Genomic DNA, 21,771 nt, shown 5'->3' on the forward strand with positions numbered 1-21,771 from the left:
GTGGTGACCCTTGACTGCAGCGTCTCACATGAGCCGATCGGTGGTGTCTGAGGTCATGTCCACAACAACAACAACAACAACAAGCTAAAGCTAAGACGTGCAGATGAGGTGTTCCACTCAGTCTATGCGCTCGGGCAAAATTAATTTGAGCATCCCGGCAAAATAGCTGGTGCTGAAAACTTGGTGAGCACTTGTGGATCATGTAGCGTTTGTCCAATGCAGCTGGTTTCGTTTGCAGCAGGATGGATAAGCTCGACTGTCAGTCACAGAGTTACAGTATTCAAAAAAATGGTCCGATTCAACACTGGTCACGTGTCTTTAAACTCTCTTTTAAATTTCCTCAGATGGTTTGCAATTGGTCATTGGTGCATTTTTGAATGTATCACTAGATCTTCATGAAAAAAGCCATTGTGCAAATCTTCCTCACCTTCACGACTGAATACATCCCACTGAATTGAACTGAACGGTAACGTGACCAACACCTAAGCAAGGTCAAAGCTGGATTTTGTTGCCCCTGAAGCTGGCAGAAAGCAACTTGAATCTCTTTGGACAACTTCTTTCAGGCAACTTTTGTCACCAAGATCCCATAAGATAGTAAAGTTATCAATAAGATAAAGGCATTTTCCCCCACTGTTAATCAAGTCCTCAATCAATCTTTCATATTTGACATATTTGACAGCTGAATTGTGTGACTGGCTGAACTGAAATGCCAAATATTTAATTACGAGTGGATCTGGAGGCGAAAAACAAGTTGTTATCCAACAGTGGAGAAGTGGAGTTTCACAAGTTCAGACTCCAGCTTCAACTTCACCAGGAGAGACGAGTGTTTCCATCCAATTTAAAACTCCACATTAGTACTGCAGGCAGGGAAAAAGTTTAAAAGAAGATTTCCAGATTTACTGGCCTTTTGTTATCACCAGAGACCAACAGACACATTTTGTTTTCGTTTCCCTTTAAACTCTGAATCGGCAAAATAACTGAACCGGCCGAACCGGATGTTTCAGAAGTGAATAATCGGATGTTGGCTGTTGATAAGTGTTTGCGAACAAACTGAACCACACACGCTCGCTATAAAGGGAATGATGTCACTTTAAGGAAGTGACTTGTCCTGCGACGGAGCCAGAGACACAAAGCAGACGACGTGAAGGGGAAGAGGGAGCGGGGCTTTCTCATGATAATCACAGTCACCACTCACACATCAGTCAGGCCTCCTCCTCGTAGATAGAAAGGGACAAACATCGGGATTTGATCGGTTTCTCACAGACGAATGTACAGAAAGAAAGCAGGGAATTTAAGAGCTAAGAGTTAATGGAAAAGTAGGAAAGACAAACTACAGTGACCTCGGATGAAACTTGCACGCCAACAGCTGCAACAGTAGTAATAATCAACTACTAGATTAATCGCCAAATATTTTGATCATCGATTCATCCGTTCAAATAGATTTTATGAAAAAAGAAAAAGGTCAACGTTCGATGATTATAGCTTCTTAAATGTGAATATTTTCTGCTTTCTTTGCTCCTCTGACAGTAAACTGAATATCTCTGTCGTGTGGACAAAACAAAACATCGTCTTGGAGTTATGAGGAATCACATTTTTCACCATTTTATGGTCCACGCGGGGGAAAAAGTGTGATCTGTGAAGTCGTGGGATTTTCAAGTGTGAAAGAGAAAACACAGTTGTCTTCTCTGAGAAAGAGGAAAAAAGGGAAAAAACACAACCGACTTCCTGGACTTGACGGTACGACCAATCCCCTGAATCCTCACAATGATTTTTATTGACGTGTCCGGTGATCCACTCACACACAAAACATACATGTACCGGCCGTGCAGTGTGTTGCGTTGCGTTGCGTTGTGTTTAAAGCACCTGCGCGGTGTCAGGTTGAGGTTGAGCAACCTGCGGCGACCCTGGAGGATTGCTCCATGAGGACGAGGACCCAGCCACATCTTTGCTCGTGGGCTGGGTCGCGAGCAAAGCGCCCGAGGTTTACAAGTTTAACCACGGTAATTACGTCACAGTTAAAGAAACAGGGGCGTGGTGGGGAGGCGTCCAACTCATAAATCAAGGTGAAGAAATGCAAGTCATTTGGTCATTCTCCCCGGCGCAAGCCACACGGAATCTGTCCGTGGGAGCAAAGGCTTTGTAGACGCTCGCTAGGAGAAGATAAGCGTAATAAGGATTTAACAGTTCGTAACAGTCAATACACCTTTTCTTTATTGAGCGAGTGTACGGACACGAAAGAGTCCAATAAACCTCCGATGTGGTAATTAAAGCATGAGACTTGAATACTGAAATATGGGCCAGGCTGCAAATGAGGGCGTCAAAAATGTGCAGCTCAGCAAGTTCATGTAAGTACAGCTGCGGGATATTAGTTCACAGATGCCGTCATCCTCCTGCGTACTAGTAGTCAAAGAGCGGCGGTGGAGAAATAAAAAAGGATGGAGATGAACAGGAAACAATAACATAACTATAAAAAGGAGAATGAAGGGGGGAAACCTGCCACAATAGGTTGTAACTCACGCTCCGCACTTATTTCCAGACATAAAGAGAGGGGAAAGATGGCCCACCCTTAACAACACCAGCTGCACACACACACACACACACACACACACACACACACACACACACACACACACACACACACACACACACACACACACACACACACACACACACACACACACACACACACACACACACACACACACACACACACACACACACACACACACACACACACACACACAAGGGGGCCAATGGCAGCGGTTCAAACAAGCTCTCTTCCCTCAGTGAGGTAGTGAGACTTAGCTCTTTAAAAAAACGTAGCTATAGGAGCTAACGTAATGCGGAGTGTGTCCCCCCCTGTTTACCTACTAGCGGAGGCTAGATGGGAATTCCCTCTCATCCTCCAGGGATGTACAGTACAAGTACGAGGGGAGAGCGCCAGACTTGCACGAATGCTGCTGAATAAACGCAAAGATGGGGGAGAAATAATGTGCAGACGAGAATCGCTGACAAACAGAGGCAGCGAGACTGTTTTTTTTCAGTCCAGATAGTCTGCAGGATCAGATTGCTCGGCTTCCCTTTGTTGTGGCTTGAAGCGCAGACGAGGCTTCCCACCTACTTGTTCCTCTGCAGCGACTGAAAGGGGAGGGGACGGTGGGAAAAAGAAAAGGTTGGGAAAGGAGAGGAGAGGGTTTGTTTGTTGTCTACCCGAGCTGCCTGGGTGTGTGTGACGATGCGTTACTCAACACACACACACACACACACACACACACACACACACACACACACACACACACAACCCCCCCCCCCCCCGCTGGCAGGAGAGTGTGTTTGTCTGTGGAAAGATACCGTGGCGGTTAACTGATACATCGCTGCGTGCTTCTCTTTGGTACGGCGGATCTGCATGAGCGAGACTGTTGAATACTCACACATTCTCCATGCATGACCATACAAATATACTGATTCTGATATTTCAGTTCCTTTACTACCATGAAAGTAAAGGAACAAGGTAGCTGACGCTACTTCAGCTGCTTCATTAAACAGACCTGCTCTCAGTCAACTCAAATTGACAAAAGTGAGCCGTTTTAAATGCTGCATCCATACAAAGATGCTCGACAAACTACAGCGATCTCTGTTTCCAGACGAGCTCCAGACACATCACGTGACCACTCACTGGGCATGTGCGTGGAAGCAGATCAGGAAGCAGATTGGTTTTACGCTGCATTCGCTTGGTTAGTTACAGAAAAAACCACCACGATCGAGGAACAACAATGGTGCCGTTGGGCCTGGCCAGTAGTGATAGCGTAGGTATGTTCGTTACTTAACAAAAGATGGGCTTTTTTCTGACTTCAACACGTTGGCATTCTTCAGTGAGATCATTCAAAGAGCCTCTTAGAAAGACACGTCACTGCAGTACCTCTCGCTGGCTGTTCCGAAATCACAAGATAACTCGGACATTCAAAAGCACCGCGCTGTTGAGATGTTACAGAGTCTTGTCTTGAGACCGACCGCTGGACGACTGGTGAGCTGTCACATCAGCGCAGCCTCGCCCGGACGACTGGCCGCTGCTCACAGCGAGGGAGAGTCCGGCCTCGTCAACGTCGGGCAGCGCTGGAGTGTGAACAGTGGTGGGGAGGAGTGCACAAATAAAATGCAGTAGCGAAAATGGCACTGTTAAAAAAATGTCTACTGAGATGTACAAATCAGGGATTTTCCCTCCATTACTGAAGGCCGGTCCGACCACAAACCAGGAAGTAGAAATTTGTCAAACAGCTGAGAGGTACACAGCTGTTAACTGTCGGGGAAAAATCATTATGCGAGAGGAACGAGAAGCAGACGAGAATCGACTCGGTCAGCTGATTGCACAGTGATCCGTCTGCGGGCGTCCGACCGAACAAACATTTTGGCGAGAGGCCAAACGCTGTTACTTCGTCACACGGCCACGGCGGGTTGGCATTTCATAAACACTGTAGTATGATAATGAAGATGCATGTTTTCACATTGCACACAGATGGCCCCCGACAATTCAGGCGAGAAAAGGTATGAATAACGATATGTAATTTTGTCTGGATATGGTGAATGGGCTAGATTTATTGTAGCACTCTTCCAGTTTTAACGACCACTCGTCACGCTTCTTAATTCATCTTGCCAAAGGACACTTTGGCAAGGAATGCGGACTAGAGAAATGGGGGATGGAACCGCTGACCTTCCGGTCAGTGGACGACCGTCTCTACCGCTTGAGCCAGAGGATGAAGGATGAGGATATGAACTGACAGATGTTTCCGTCAGGAGTTAAGAGCTGCAACAGTTAATAGATTAATCGATTAGTAATCCACTACTACATTAATCGGCAACTGTTTTCAAAATCAGGAGATGTGAACTCTCTTGGTGAGGGGACCCGATGCCTTGTGATGAAAGTCCACAGTCGATGGCAGTTTTTTTCCTAAATAACATCGTTATTTAAACGTGACGCAAGTTGTCATAATTAGTCACCGGGGGTTTGTGTTGAAAAGTCAAACTTCCTCCGTGACACTCAGGTGATAAACAAGCTCGTCTGAAGCTGAAAGTGTGTCTGACACAGCTTGGGCTGAGAGAGCAGCTGAGGTTGACACACACTCACACACACTCACATCACTACCTGTCTAGGAAATCTGTATTCTCCCCGAGCTCGCCACACGCTGCGGCTGACTCCGGGAGCTCAGAGGCGAAGGACGAGTCCCTGTGAAATCTCAATGCGGCATCTTCAGTCCTGATTTTCCAAAATGCAGCAGATAAAAAAACCTGGTGTTTAGCAGCATTTTCCCTATACATAACAACATAAAAGATCTGCGAGGAAGACTGCGCTCACGGTGCTCAAAGACATAGCTTGAAAAAAAAGGAGGACGGACAAAAGGACAAATGAAATTCCTAAATTTGGGGGCAGCGTTTTCAGCCTCTTCGTGTTCGACGCAGCTCTGGAGGAGAAGAGTCACTGTGGAGTCACCACAGTGGCGAGTAGTACTACACACCGTGTGTCATCTCAATGCCACGGCCGCGAGCCAGCTATTGATTGGCTCTCTGTACTACTACTGTGAAATAGGAGCAGTTGCTGAAAAGGCTGAAAAGTGCTAAGCACAATAGCAGGCAGTCTCATGGAGCTCTGGCAAGGCGCACGCACGCACGCACGCACGCACGCACACGCACGTTAACACGGGGGGGGAACACGGTGTGATCTCACCTACAGTTTTGTCTCATTTCATGTGAACAGCAGAGGAAGTTTGCACCTTTAAAAAGAAAAAATGTTTCTTGTTCATTTTGGTTTCATGCTGCCCAGTTACAAACACAATGATACGCATCATAGGGGCGATGAATACTGTACCCTGCAAGTACTGTATATACAGTACCCTATACAGGGTTTTCCATTAGAGATGTTCCCATACCACTTGTCCCTTCCCGATTACGATTCCGATACCTAGACTTTGCGTTTTAGACGATGCCGTGTACCGATCCGATACCAGTGCATTACAAAAAATTATAACTTATAAACTGTATTTTAACAGCTGTTTCCTACTGACCCTGTATGGAAGTGATGATTACTATCATTGCTGTTTGGCACGGTAAACCCTTTTAAAAACAGATATATACAGAGAATGAAGCCATATAACTTTGGCTTAAGGACACAAGTTCTTCCTTAAAAAAACTATTCGTGTGCAGCCACAGTTTAGATAAATAAAAATACCAACAGGTCACGGGCTGTTTTAGTTGTGGTACTTACTGACAAATTATTGAAGTATTGACAAATTGCTGGAATTTTTTTTAAACAGAACCTTGATGGGTTTTTTTTTTTGCCTCTGCTCAATTGTCTCCATGCACCAACGGTATTGTTTTTGCAGCCCAGTGTGTTTATCCCCGTGATAATCTCAGAAAATACCTAATCTACGCTGCTCGCTCACATCTGCCCGTTTAATCTGAGCTCGATGGTCTGACATGGTCTCTGGAGACGATGTACTTAAAATAACTAGGGATTTGATGTCAGTAAACAACAGTTTACATCTCAGGTCGCATCATGCAGCCATCTGATAGAAAGTGAGGTGCTGTAATCTGGCCTTAGTCTCCATCCCCGTCGGCTTTGTGACAAAAGCAGCTTTGGTGCAGCTCGGTGACTCTGACGTTGCCGTGTCGGCCTGCGGAGGTTAAAACTGCTTCATCATTATATCACATAATGATTTTAAAGCTTTTGATTCCCAGGAGAGTGAAACAAACAAGTCGACCAAACTCCTCTCTTCCAGCTGCCTGCTCTGTGTTTGTTCAACTTCTCTCAGGCTGAAGTGTTCGAAATGTGATTACTCAAGGGCCCATCTGGAGATGAACACAAACTGTAAACTTTATGAGGAAATTATGAAATGGTGCGGCAGGGTTTTCACACACCCCCAGGAAAGAAAAAAACTGGAAACGTGTAAACAGTTAATGAATGTTAATTCACGTCATCTGAACGACTGTACTCCCCTTTAATTGGCACTTAGAAACCGAGACCGGGCTGTTGTTTATTACTGCGCTGGGTTTCCAGTACCCTGACTTACAAAGTGCTTCTATACATTTAAATAAAAAACACAGCAGCTGCCAGGTTTTATGGATGTGGTGATGTTGAACGCTCTAAGCGATGGTGGGTTTTGTTTTTGTCAAATTAGAGATTCATATTTTAATTGTTCAGTTCGGTGTCGGCCCTGCTGTTTCCCCCATAAAAGGTTCTTGCAACCGTTTTTAGCAACTAAAAATAAAATCTGGGTTGTGTTTATAAGTAAATCATAAAAAGAGCGGAAGGAACAGTCTCTGTTCTTTAAATGTGCCTGGTCACTACAATTACAGTGCGGCCTCTCTAGTTAATTAAATTGTCCTTGGCCCATGTGGGATGAGGAATAAAGTCCCAGTGCACACTGCTCAACACGTGGGTCCTTACTCCTTCAGAGCTGTGGAGGTGACAACGCCTCTGAGCACATCCTCTACAGCTGACACATGTTGGGTGTTTCTGCGCTGGTGGGAAGTAGAGACGACAGAAGAGAGAAGAAAATAATAGAATAAAAACCAGAAGCGAAACCACATACTGCTGATCCACTGTAATGGCACCTCCTGTTCTGTGCTTTGAAAAGAGGCCAGGACTGAAACTGTTCGGCTCTATTCCTACATTTTATTACATGAAGTTCTTCTAAAATTTTCTTTCTCTATGTGACAAAAAGCAGAATATACTTTAAAGTTCTGGACGGCTAGTTGGACAAAATAGGCAAATCAGGACAGAGTTACGATATTTTTCAACAAACAACTAATCGATAAGCCTTATGATGCGTTCACACCAAACACGAAGCAAACTTTTTGCTCAAGTTTGGCAGCAGGATCATTTGCATTTACTCACACGTGTAAACACAACCCGCGAGTTTTCGACCGTTCTCTTTCAGACGTCAGCGAATGAATTCCGGATTTCCCGAATTCGAATGTTATCTCATTGCGCGAAAAATTCTCTTTGTGTTTGGTGTGAACGCACCATAACCCCAACTGCCATTCTACTCATTAATACTACTAAAAGCTAGGAAATGTTTTCAATTCAGACAAGGCAGTCTTGTATCCAGTTAAGTCAACATGGTAAATAATGAATACATCATTATATTCGTACAACATATGGCATCTATATTTTGACACGCTTCATGGTGTAGCATATTTTCTTATCCCGTTATATCCTAACCCAGTGGAAGTTGTGATTTCCCCACAAATTGAAATTTTAAAAGAGCATCTCTCCAGCTCCTGAAGTCAGGCGACAGAAACTCCCACAATGCAACAGGTCAGCACAAAAAAACAACAAATGTCTTGACAGCCAACACACAGGACTCAAATCACTCTTCAACACAACCCCACGCTGAAGGGGAAGAATGTGATCGGTTTCATCCCCAGTTGAGTCCCCATGAATATCCGCCTCTCACTGCCAGCACCTGCCAACGGGGCACGGGACGACGACCACGACCCTCCGAGGGTCGTCGGCGCTCTGCCGTCTGACACGACTCCGCGGCGAAGCCAAGCTTTTCATTTAGCAATTGGAGCCCAAAGTGTGGGAGGGCGTCTCAGAGTGTGTTCCCTGCCCACTCGAGCTGCGGTGGTGCGGGCCCGCAGACTGCAAGGGCAGAAAAAAAACATTACGCAACCACCGTGCCATTGTGTATGGCGGAAGGGTTACCACGGCAACAGGATTCAGAGACTGAGCCAGAGCAACCGGCGCTGGTTTCGCAAGGAAGGAAAGAGTGTGGTACATAATCCTGGGTGGGCATAAACACACCGCGCGTGTGTGTACTGTACACACAGATATAGATTTTGTCAGGGTGTCCTGATTGAGTTTTTCTCACCCAAATTATATTAGCCGTCTAATACGATACGGCCACAAATATTAGTATCATTATTGATTCACATGGCTAAACTATGTCTGAACTGTACTGTGAGACCTCAGACAAATTTCTATATAAAACCATTAACTATATAAACCAAACACATTTCCGTGATATTGAAAATGATAAGCAGGCCGAGGACCAGTACCAAGGCCACTCCCAGTCACATGATCACACATGACGGACACTAGTCAGAGAATACAGACTTACGTACTGTACACAGTCATAAGAAAAGGATTTTCAATCTGAGCATCATAAACACCCCCGAAGTTACAATTTGTATTAATCACAATTTAATTTTGAATGTCAGTGAAGTTTGATGCCAAACAAAGAATCAACGACAAAGACTGACATATGAATTTAAAGGCTTGAAGAATGACAATAAAAACTATATTGGTTTCGTATCCAATAAAATATGAAGAACAAATTTGTAGCCCATCCAATTGTTCACATTTACATAATATCCCCAAAAATATAATCATGATTGTGTCCTTATTAGCCACCCCTTGGTCGAGGTACAGTTCATTTTTATTTAAATATTTTGAGGCCTTGTTGTTTCCTTTTATTTCCCAGAGAACAGTACAACGCTGAAAGGAAATGAGGGTTAAGAGAGAGAGAAGGAATAATATCGAACAAAAATCACGAGCCAGGGAACTCATCGTCACTGGGACGTCAGTAGCTCTAATGTGGTTCTACAGGTGTGTAGACCCCCCCCCCCGACACAAAGGTTGTTTTACAGTCTTGTCGCAGCCCAATGTGAACTCGAGAGGGAGGAGAGACAGTCGCAGGTTCAGCGACATCACAGCAGCTGACGAGACAGACCACTGACGGAAAGCTAAACGAGAAGCAGGTTGGTTGTTTGCCCTCGTCTTGTAGCCCCGGTGAGAAGCCATTCGACGTGTCAGAGGAATGTCATTCACCCCCCGAGCTCCGAGGTTTTTAAAATGGCAGCAGCGCCAACAATGGAAACACTGTTGCTTAAGGGTAGAGAGAGGTGAAAGGTTTTCTCTTCACCGTCTTCAGAGCTGTTTTGATCTACAGCCTCAGAGACACACCGGTGTGCATGATGGCAGTTGTCACCCGAGCTCATTCTCAGACTTTTAATAACATAATCAATGCACGCATTCTGTAAATCTGATTGCCCAAAAGGAAAGCTTCAGAAATTACATGGATTTTGGTATTTATGAACCTCTGAATTATTCTCTTGGCTTGGTGGGAAAACACTAAGTGGACACAGAGATTCAACTGAAATCAATATCAATAATAAACTTGTGGGACTGATTGGAATCACTTTGGACAGACTAGAGGCGATGTCATTATGATGGTTGAAAAGATTAGAAAAATCGAACTCATTTCCTCTCTGCCCTTTGCTGTATGAGACACTGCTGCTTTTCCTTTCAGCCTTTTTCCACATAGACTGTATATAAAAATGGACGTAGTCACCAGGTCTGGAAAATGAAGCCAATGTGGAAGTGCCTGAAAAACTGTCTTCTCTGGAATGACCAGCAGAGGGCGACTCCACTGGGTGTTGAGAAAATTACTCTACTTCTCACTTGATTCATAACGTCAGTAAACATTTTTCTGAGGAGTTTATGGTTCGATCACTAGTTTCCAGTCTTCTTCAATACAGCATTACGTCATTTTGTAAATGATGGTGCCATTAAGACTGAAACAGACGAGACGGTGTGACTGACAGCTGGTACCGTCCAATCGGTGCATGGCTGCAAGTGTAGGTGGGGGTGACGTCATGGACGGTGGGTTGCCACTTGTTTCCACCCACAGGGAACAGGCTCCGTTCTGGGTTTGCGCACCAAACTTAAGCTGATAACGTAAAACACACATCCTGGATTCTCTGAATCTTTCACTAATAACCATCATCGTCATTATTTTAGATTTGCACTTAAAGGGGCAGTAAGCGATTTTAAACCAATACACGTTTTGAAAAACCAATGAATATTTCCTCAGAGCAGTAAAATCACAACAACAACAAAGAGAAAGACAAGCTTCCTCCAAATTCGCTAACTGCCCCTTTAATCTGATAGTCTACATGTTGGTTTAGCACTACGAACAAGGAAAGGTTCTTCTGTGGATACTCAGTTTGTAAAGTTTGAGACAAATACAGAAGGCGACTCGATATCTGGCCGCGCATACAAATTGAAAAGAAAGTGCAAGACCGTTGTTCTGACAACCGAGGAGGAGGTGGTTCTGGGGGGGGGGGGGGACCTGCAGCTGGTCCATCCGTCGCCTCCTGTTTTCATTTTGTGCCTGCTCTTTTAAAAACAGGGCCCCCGTATGTCTGCTGATACTGACATTCAGCAGGTTTCGAGGTGGTTGACTCCGTCATGACTCGGCAGGCGCGCCGACTGGTTTTGTAGGTTTTATGTGAAAGACGCTGTGAGACGCCGACGTTACGGACCCTGTCTCATTACGAGACAATCTCCAAAACCGACAAGTAGAGTCGACCCATGACGCACAAACCCTAGATGAAGAACCGCACTGTACGATTGAAGCGACTTCACAGGGCTGAATTCCCCCTCACCTCCGGTCTGACCTCGCTGACATTAATTAAATGTGAACAGAGTTTGTGAAAAGCCCCTGCCCCTTTTCTTTTGATCACCGTCATGCAGAAACACACCAGAGACGGCGGAGAAGGGGAGCGGCTGACCTTCCAGGGAAAAGACTTTCGGGGAAAACCAGAAACAATTACAGTCGGTGCGAGCGTTGAACACGACAACGATCCAAAGAAAAAACCAGCAACAGAAACGTGACGTCGTAACAAGAGGATTCACCGGAGCAGAAGAGTGGTTTGAAATTTTCAGTTCTAGACATTTATGCAGCACTGCAGAAACCCGACTGCCCGGACGAGTCTTTAAAAAGTGAGAGGAAGAGAAAGGCAGAAGAGAGAGAGTGCAGCTCGATAAAGATAAAACTCTTGCTCGGTTCATTCCAGGCCGACGGACACAAGCTTCGGAAACCCCCAAAAATGGGTCCATCCAAGTTAAGGCCAGTCACAAAATAAGTTGGAACGAATTTGGATACGACTGACTTCGATTGTATTCAAACAGGAAACTGACATCATTAATCAAGTGAGAAAGAAGTAGGGGTCATTTTCCTCTCAGACTTCTACAGAAACGGACTTCTTTTTTTTCATAATCAAACATCGACACAGCAAACACAACATGTAGTGCGACGGCAGGACCATGTGTGTTTGACTTGTTCTGACTGACAGGTGAAAACACTGCGGATCGCCGATTTGACATTTCGTCTTCGACACCCCACAACAAACCTGCATGGACCTTCTGATGTATACACATAGAAAACACACATTCAGCACACGCCCGGCATTCTACACAGCTCCAGCTCTGGTCCTAAAGTGTGTACAGTGATCAGACTCAATGGGGTCAGTTGCCGGGGAGAAGATGGTGCGCGAGGGCCGCATGAGGGAGGGAGATGTGCAAAAGTAAAACAAGGAGGATGAAAGTTGTCTTCCCCCAAACAGTCACAGCCCGTCGGTTTCAACGCTCCACTGCCTGCAGAGCTCTCCTGATGGACCACAAAGGGTTGTAGGTCCGCGCGCGCACACACACACACGCGTAAAAAAAAAAAAAGAGCGTGACACCCCTGCCGTTCGCCCGCTAACACAGTTGGCCGGGATCCAATATTATCCTCCATTGACTGCGGACGCTAATTGAAAATAACTCATTACGCTCCTCGAGGACATTCCGAACGCGAGTCAGATTTTCAATTTGTCGAGTCTGACGAACGGGATCACGAGGCCTCGAGTCGTCGAGGGAATAGACGGAGGCACGGACGCGTCTAAAAGACACAGTGGTTTTCAAACTATCACTTTAAAATGTATAGTTTCACTACATTTAAAAGTGAAACAATCTTACACTGATCTTGGCTCTTACTTTTTTACTTTTTTTCCCCTCTTACATGATGATGTTGAGGTCACAGGAATATAATCTTGCCTCTCTTTACTATACTGCTACTGTACATACAGTACGACAGACAGACTCAGGCTCAGTGTCCTGTAGCAGATAAGTGTGTCAGCCTAGTGACTAAAATGTAAATATGTCGCCGGGCAGTCGCAGCCAAACAAAAAGGTACTGGTCTTTCAATCGTGAGTCCTTATCACTGGCGTCCTTCCATATAAGGAATTCTCAGGTTGACCTCTTGACCCCAGATATATCATGACCAATTTTTTTTTTTTAAAGCTAATATAATACGCTTGTTTTTGCAGAGGAGCCGAAGGTTAGGAGAGTTTAAAAACAAGTGCGTGTCCTTGTATGTTCTCTTGCATCATGTGTTTTCTGTGAACAGAGTCCACTTGATAATATTTCAGCCGATTATAGAAAAAAAATAAAGAAACATGGGGAAGAAATAAATAAAAATGGAGAAGTGGACAGATTTAGTTCCAGTGCTGTTGTGCTGCTGCAACGCATCTAAAGCTCTGTGACTATTAGTCGATTAGTCGGTTGGCAGACGGTTAATCAACAGCTATTTTCATAATCCATTAATATTCTTATCTTCAAGTGTGAGAACTGCTGAACATTATCATAAATAGATAAATGAAGTAAATCTTTTGGTTATTGAATTGATGGTCAAACAAAACAAGACATTTACAGTCGTCACCTCGGTTAAAAACAATTCTTTTTACAACCGAAAAATATCAATTCATCGATTCAAATAATTGGCAGATTAATCAATAATGAAAAGAACCATTAGCAGAGGCCTTAATTGCATCGTACAAAGATCACGTGTCAGTCAACTGTCAGATGGGCCCGGTGGTTTTCACTGCTCGTAGCTTTTAAAGTCAAACGCATCACTGCAAAAAAAAAATTAAGATAATCTCCTCCTCTGAGCTTTTTTTCCTTCTTTTCTTTACAAAGATGAATCTCAATCAATAAGCTGAAAATGGTGAAATCAAAGCCAAATCCTTTCCTCCTCTTAAGTGCTAATGCTGCGTTTATGCGGCGGCTGCTGCTGCTGCTGCTCCCTGGGGGTCGAGGGGGTGGATTAGGGTGGAACGGGTGAGTGACAAGTCTCATCAAGGCCACTCCGGCTACCCAGACTGCCCCACCCGATAGTGTAACCCGTAGTTAGGGGTGGGGTGGGGGGGTAAATCTAGGTCAGTAGCTGGGGCACTGTCTGCACAGAGTGTGTGTATGGCATTACAGTAGCTGGTGCTGGAGGAGGATGTCACAGTTTTGCCGTATAGTGAATATTTCTGTAGGTTTAATTTTCTAATGGTGAACACACACACACACACAGACTACCAGTTCCTTGAATAATACCAACATTTTAATACGGGAGCCCATGTGCATGTGGAGCATATAATCCTGTTCTGTATTCATAGAAATGTGTCTTTGGGGGTGATTTTCGGCGAATGCAGTCCCCAGTTTCATGCCGACTTTTGTTCATTTGCATTGCAGAATCGTTTCTGAAATAAACCCACCGACCTTGTCCTCTAAACACATTCCCTGACACACACACACACACACACACACACACACACACACACACACACACACACACACACACACACACACACACACACACACACACACACACACACACACACACACACACACACACACACACACACACACACACACACACACACACCTTTAGGGGGTTGGCCAATTGGGAGAGCGAGACAGCGACAGCGGTCAGATTAATGCAGACTAATGACAGAGTATAGGAGTACATGTCCTCTGTGGACCAGATGAAAGCGGAGAGAGCACTAACTGCACCCACCACAGTCGGCTAACGACGTCCTCCTCTCTCTCCAAGAGGGTCGGAGAGGGGCTGAGTCAGTGGGTCTGCAAACGAATGACGACATGGAAACTGAAGAAGAAGGAGGAAAATAAAAAACCTTACAACAGTTATTCTCTCTCTCTCTGCTGAGGTGAACGACTGCATACTATGGTCAGACGTTGATATTCTAGACGGATACGGGCCTCGTATGAAAGATCAGATATTAGCCCGTCAGTGTCGTCTGCCACCGACGTGATGGGGGTTTCCTCTCCGCCATGGAAAACTACTTTGTAAAACCTGTCATTAGACTTTTTTTTCTCCTTCTTTTGCACATGATGCTCATGAAAATTCGTGTCCCAGATTTCACCCATCCCCACACAACAGCAGGGAGTCACCTGAGAGTCGCTTGGCCACGTTGGAATTTAATTAGTGTGGGTTCCATGCTCATCTAATAATGGTTAAAAAGAATCATGACAACAGACCTTTGGGGGAGGGGTAAAACACTGAATGCTCATTTCTTTGGTATAAAATGAGTCATGGTTATTTTGATAATGGATCATTCTGCGGGTCTATGAAATGTCCCCCAAAACATGTGGAGAAAAAAAAGCATATCTCTTTTGCCCAGAGCCAGGGATCTTCAACGTCTCTACCAGAAGCATTAACAATTATTGTTTTTCAAGAGAATCCCAAAAGGTTAATATCTTACTAAAATCGATGCATTTGCGAGTCAATTTTCGGAGGATTCAATCAATCATTGCAGTTCTAAAATAAATGCCACTTTGTTGGTTTTTTTGACTGGAGGCTACAGACGCCCTACGAAACCCATTAACACTTTGATGCTACTCCCTTGGTGTGACCATCGTTTGAGGGATCATCAAACAAGAGATTGTTTTTTCGATTGTCAGCAGATATAATGTCTTCAGTAATTCCCTAAAGGTTTCAGGCACGAAGTTGCAGTTAGTTGAAATTGTCTGCAAGATTTGCTTGCGGTCTTCGCCTCCGACGATATAATTGTTTGACCCAAGCATATGTTCGTTCTTCGCCTGAAGTCGGCGATGCTAGTAGTCAAAACCATAAGGATATTACAGTGGCAACGGAGTCAATCGATCATTCGTTTTCTCCATTCGAACAGAAAGACGACTACTGTACCTGCCGAAACTGACAACCGGCCAACGTCAGACGCGGCCGTCTACAACTAGAGCTGCAACTGTTAATTGATGAATCAATTAGTAATCGACTACTGCATTAATCGCCATCTATTTTGATGAATGATTAATCGTTTTAAGTAAAATTCTCTGATTTCAGCTTCTTACATGTGAGTATTTTCTGGTTCTGAGAAAAATGACCGTTTATCTCTCTAGACTGAATTCTACGATCTGCACCGCCCCTCCCAAACCCTGGTTCCTCCATATGTTGATTGCATGCAGCAGTGGGGCTACATGCTAATGAAGGTTAGATGCTTGGCTTCGACCGGGCTTCGGTTCGACCGGGCTTTGGTTCCACCGTGCGTGAACACCAGAGCAGGCGGAGGCAGTGAAAGGATAAAGTCGCTGCTTTGGTGATTTCTTATTTTTCCCCCACATTGCTCCAAAAACCCAATGGGCCTCATTCCACGATTCCCGCCGGAGTCAGGGCTGGTGTCGCTCTGTCAGGTCGTGTCGCTGTAATCTAGACTCGCCATCTTTTATCGTAAAACTAAATCTGGTTTGTCCAACGTTTAGCGTGTCAAGAAAAAAAAGTGAAGGATCTGTGTCGTTTCTGTGTCGTTTGTGGGCAAGTTTAATCCATTAAAAAGGTTTCATCAAAATTAAAAGAGAAGCCGTGAGTTCCTTGCCGTCGGAGATCAGCAGATGAAAACGTTGTCATGGTGTCGTGGCATTACAGAATCCAACGTAATATCAAAACAGATGACGCCATATGAAGTTAAATGCGAAGGAAATGTCTCGGAAAACTGTGGAAAAATTCTAATTACGTGAAAATTGGCAAACATGCTCTCTTTGGGTCACTCATTCATGAAGCCCAGTAGCTGGTAGACAAAGTGCATTTCTTTTTTTAGCCAATGCAAATCAGATTTGTCCTTTCTGTTTATGAGTAGATGCATTTTCAAAAGTGGGCTACTGCGTAAGATCAACTGTACTTGTATCTACATTACATTACATTCATTAAGCAGACGCTTTCAGTCATGAAGATATTACCCAGGAAGTATCATGCGATTACATAAGCATTTTCAAAAGCAGCTTCAAGTGCTCCATTTTAGATTTTTTTTCTTTTTCTGTTCCTGTTTTAATGATTCAAAGACTATGGTGGCGTCTGAACAGGGACGTTTTCAGTCTGCGACAGAGGTTCATAGATTTACCAGCCTTTGAAAAATGTTATTTTTCAAATCAAGCAGTAACCCCGAGTCGTGCGTAACTCTCCTTAAAAACAGACTAGTGAAATATTCTATCTGGGCTGTCCGCCATTGGAGAACACTGAGAATATATGCTTGTATGGAAGCCTTTAGAAGTGAGATATCCTAAAAATCAAGATTATTATTATTAGTCTGGCGGAGCAAAATGCGTATTAGTCCGGGACCTCTCGGTTCATTTTTCGATTTCCAAGAGGCATTAACAATGGACGCAGACCAAAAAGCCTCCGGACGCAAGATTTACACACGAGGTAGCGGATCCGAAAACACTGTTCATCAGCGGCAGCCATCTTGGATGCCGCTTCTATCGCTGTGCCCCGGTATAATCGGCTTTGATTGGACCGCCAATATTTCTGCCGGTTGTGGAAATTACTTTTCAATGGAGGTGCATCCAGACCGTATTAAAATGAGCTCCCAGAATTCATCTGGGTCCCAGGCTATATAATTATAGTATAATGGCAGACAACCTGATTAGAAGTGCATTTTCTAATCAAACCACATCAGAGAATAGATCCTGGTGTTGGAGGGGCGACCAACTGACACACACACACACACACACACACACACACACACACACACACACACACACACACACACACACACACACACACACACACACACACACACACACACACACACACACACACACACACACACACACACACACACACACACACACACACACACACACACGCACGTCTCTTTACCTCCAGCCAGAAATTCAATCCCACGCCACACAGCTCCTCAATCGTCTCCATTACCAAAGTAGCAACAGCTACGGAGACTTCAGCTCCCAACAACATTGCAGGAGGAAGGTGAGCGCTAAAAAAAAGTACGAGCAGTGTTTCCATACCGGCCCCCGGAGAACAGAAAACAACCGGTGCGATAACATGTGTCACTTTGATCACCAGAGACTCACATAGATCCATGTCCAATGTTTCTGAAAGTCATATGAGAAAGAGCTACTCTCTTGTGTTTCCTCTACCTTGTCCTTTGCTGTTACGTCATGTTGTTTTTTGATATATACAGGTGAGCTGAAAACCAGAGAGCCAACCACAAAAACCTGCGATGTCACCAAGCCCAACCCGAAACAAGGAACCCCAAAAAAACCTTCCTCCCACACCGTTCCATCTAGAGCCCGACCGATATGGATTTTTTGGGGCCTGATGCCGATATCGATATTAGGGCAAGATTTTCGATACCGATACATCGCCCGATACGCATAAGCGCTGATAGCAAAATATGTTCATCGACTAACCAATATTATTGGCAAACAGATTTTATCGGCAAACAGATGTTATTGGCAAACAGATGTTATTGGCCAAGAGATATTATCGTCGAAAACATATTATCAACCAACAGATATTATCGACCAACACATATTATCATCCAACACATATTATCGTCCAACATATATTATCGACCAGCAGATATTATCGTCAAACACATATTATCAACCAACAGATATTATCGACCAACACATATTATCGACCAACACATTATCGACCAACACATATTATCGTCCAACACATATTATCGTCCAACATATATTATCGAACAGCAGATATTATCGTCAAACACATATTATCGGCCAACAGATATTTCGGTCGGGGTGTAGTTTCATCTAAATTCATCCCCACTGTCGACCAAATACAGGCTGAGCTACGACATATATACATATATAAATCCTCTTCCGGGTAAATATGTACAGTGATGCCGTCAAACCCCCCTCCTCCTGTGTAGAGGAAGAGGCAGCTACGCTGAACGCTCACCTCTTCATCACTGACAATGATGCATTACAGACTGCATTAATCAGAGCCCACCAGACGCAGTCAGACCGTGGGGGTTGCAGGTGCTGGGTACCACTCACATAATGCATAGTGTGTTTGTGTGTGTGTGTGTGTGTGAGTGTGTGTGTGTGTGTGGTTGCACGCATGCTTGCTTGGTTGACTGAGAGTATATGCATTAGCGTTTGTGTGTGTATGGACTAAATGCCATCTGTATGGCATATTTAAGTCTGCTGCTATGTATGAACACTCTGGATATAGTTGACGGGTAGAAATTCAGGGCTGCGACGAGTAGTCGAGTAGTTGAGTTGATTCCCGACGTTCTCCAATCCCCTCACTCTCTCCCATTATATGAGGTGAAAACCAAATCATTTTAGCCATTTTCAAGGACAAAAACACCAAACGTGGCATTTCTACTTTCCTCAAATGTGACGATTTGCTACCGTTCTTTGTCATATACGATAAAAAAAGTGAATATCTTTGTATTTGAGGACTGAGGGTGACCAAAGGCTTGAATCAGTTTCAGCCCTAGAAGTGGGAGTATGCAATATTGTTGTTTATTTTGTGCACAGATTGAATGTTTTCATTGCTTGTGAGGACCAATGTAGGAATAACACACTATATATGCTGTTTATCTTCTACATGTTGGGCTGAAAGGAAGATATTTGTCCCAGCTGTCCTCATCCTCCCTGTGTCTCACACTGCAGCCATGAAATAAAAAGAGGGAAGTCCATCATCATGCATCAGCAATGAGCATAATAATGATAATAATAATAATAATAACAATAATAAACCTCAGCGAAACTCACCTCCCCAGCTCGTCTCCGATGAAATAGAATTCCTCCACATTTTCCTGGTTGAAAACAGTCATGATGTCCCGGCTCCAGCACCACACAGAGACGGGGCTCGTCCTGGGTTTCACGCCGGCTCTTCACAGCGGCACCATCCCCCTGTTCACCAGGAGCCTCCGGTCCGGCCAGGGTGCTGACAGCCAACCGCCGCCGCCCTCCTCATGTCTGGGGGGGATGTGGACCTCGACTGTGGATGGATGAGGAGGAGGAGGAGGAGGAGGAGGAGAGAGAAGACGGAGAAAACACACACACACACACACACACACACACACACACACACACGTGGGTGTGAGAGCAAGAAGATGGACGAGCAGTCAACAGAAGCAAAGTGACTCGCAGAGAATGAACCTGCACCTCCAGGGTGACGTCACGACTGCTGGCCCCGGACCCTCCCTCCCCTCCCCTCCCCTCCCTGCCGCTCCTCTCTCCGGCTACTACCCCCTGTCCAGTGTTCACCCCCTTTCTCTTTTCTTTCTTTTTTTTTTTTAAATTACAACAACCTAGCGAAGATAATGGCAATATGTGGCCATAAGTATGTCACCACGGGGCCGGGGAGGAATGCTAATAACCCCCCCGACCCTCCCTCCCTCCGTCCCTCCAGGAAATCTTGGTGTAGCCATGGGAAACACGCCGACCTCCTCCTCCTCCTCCTCCGGTCCAGCGAGGAGAAATGACTGCTGAGTGAAGTCACTTAGCCCCGGGTCTCCTTTTTGAAACAACGACCCGGGAGAACCTGGACCCGGACCTGGACCCGGACCCGGACCCGGACAGGTGTTTAACCCGAGCGCATTCAAGAGCCAAACCGTTTCGGCAACGTTAGCTCAGTGCGTTTGTTCAGCCGTTTTTTTTCTTTTAAGGCAGAAAATACAAATAAAACTGAGTCAAATTGGGTGAAGACAGAGTGAAGTCTCTTACAGTTCGCCGCTGTCGTGTCGTGTCGTGTCGTGTCGTGTCCCGCTCCCGGTTGCAGACCGAATTCCACGCGGCGGTGACGCGGGTCCAGGGGCTCGCGACTCGCGGAAGAAGAACAAAACGCTGTGAGCGACTGAAGAGACCGACGTCTGCTGCCCGGCGCTGCGTTCACGGTCTGTGGGGCGGAAATGATGTGTCAGGGCAGGCCATAGTTCACGGGGATACTAACTCACTTAAAAGCAACGCCCGACACTAGACAAGCACAAAGTGTAACAACATAAATAGAGCAGCTAGATCAATAGTTCATAAATTAACTGAGGGTATTTTTTGCCGATTTGAAATGTTAAGGGAAATATTTTTTTTCCCATTAGGAAGGTTTACAAAAACGGTTTATTTTTTTTGGCGACGTGAACGCAGCACTTGGTGTGTTGTCAACTGGAGGAGCAGCCTCGGCCGCAGGGGGCAGCAGAGCTTTCACTTTTATTTTAATCACACCTTTTTTATTTAAAAAAATATTATAATAATATAAATGTAAAGTTAGGGAAGCCCATTTGTGCCAGCAAAATATTTTTAAAAATCAGATTTTTTATCTCATAATTTCGATTTATTTTGAGCTCATATTATGACTTTTTATCTCATAATTATGACTTTTTTTATCTCATAATTCGATTCGCTTTGATATATAAGGTTATTTGATTTGCTTCATAAAGAAAAACATATCAAGAACACAACAAGAATCAAGACAAGATCAAGCTCATTATTATTATTTTTTATTTATTTAACAAATTGACTTTAATGTCACAACAACACTCAGCGACAATTCAATCATTTTCAATAAAAATGAACTCATAGAATTTTTCTAAAAATTATTAAGTACATTTGCACATTAATACTTCTAAATAAAAATCTTGAATGCATGACCTGTGCTCCGAAAAAAGTATCTGTATGCTGTTTAATAATTTTAAACTAAACTCATCTGCATGCTTCCTTCACCAAGGCACAAAGTAAATGAGAAACCGTCATAACTCTACAGTAGTTTTATTAACTTCCGTAAGAAATACTTTTCACATGTTGGCTCTGGAAGATATGAGATTAGGGCTGCAACTACATCAAATCTCATAAAATGAGATTCAAAATGTTGAAATCTA

At 44.4% G+C, this 21,771-nt stretch overlaps 1 protein-coding gene across 2 annotated transcripts in view; it reads right to left on the minus strand.

Annotated features, from left to right (window-relative positions):
- dapk1 (death-associated protein kinase 1) overlaps window positions 1-20,787 on the minus strand; it is a 57,056-nt gene extending 36,269 nt beyond the window's left edge. For both annotated transcript variants that reach the window (XM_035641105.2, XM_047329171.1), the window contains exons 1-2: window positions 20,627-20,787; window positions 19,670-19,898 (exon numbers count right to left, since the gene is read on the minus strand). In XM_035641105.2, the coding sequence (XP_035496998.2) occupies window positions 19,670-19,731 (62 nt within the window). In that variant the 5' untranslated portion in view covers window positions 19,732-19,898; window positions 20,627-20,787. The remainder of the gene's footprint in view (window positions 1-19,669; window positions 19,899-20,626) is intronic.
- Between the last annotated feature and the right edge of the window lie 984 nt (window positions 20,788-21,771).

Source organism: Scophthalmus maximus, chromosome 19 (genome assembly GCF_022379125.1).
Source record: "Scophthalmus maximus strain ysfricsl-2021 chromosome 19, ASM2237912v1, whole genome shotgun sequence".
NCBI lineage: Eukaryota > Metazoa > Chordata > Actinopteri > Pleuronectiformes > Scophthalmidae > Scophthalmus > Scophthalmus maximus.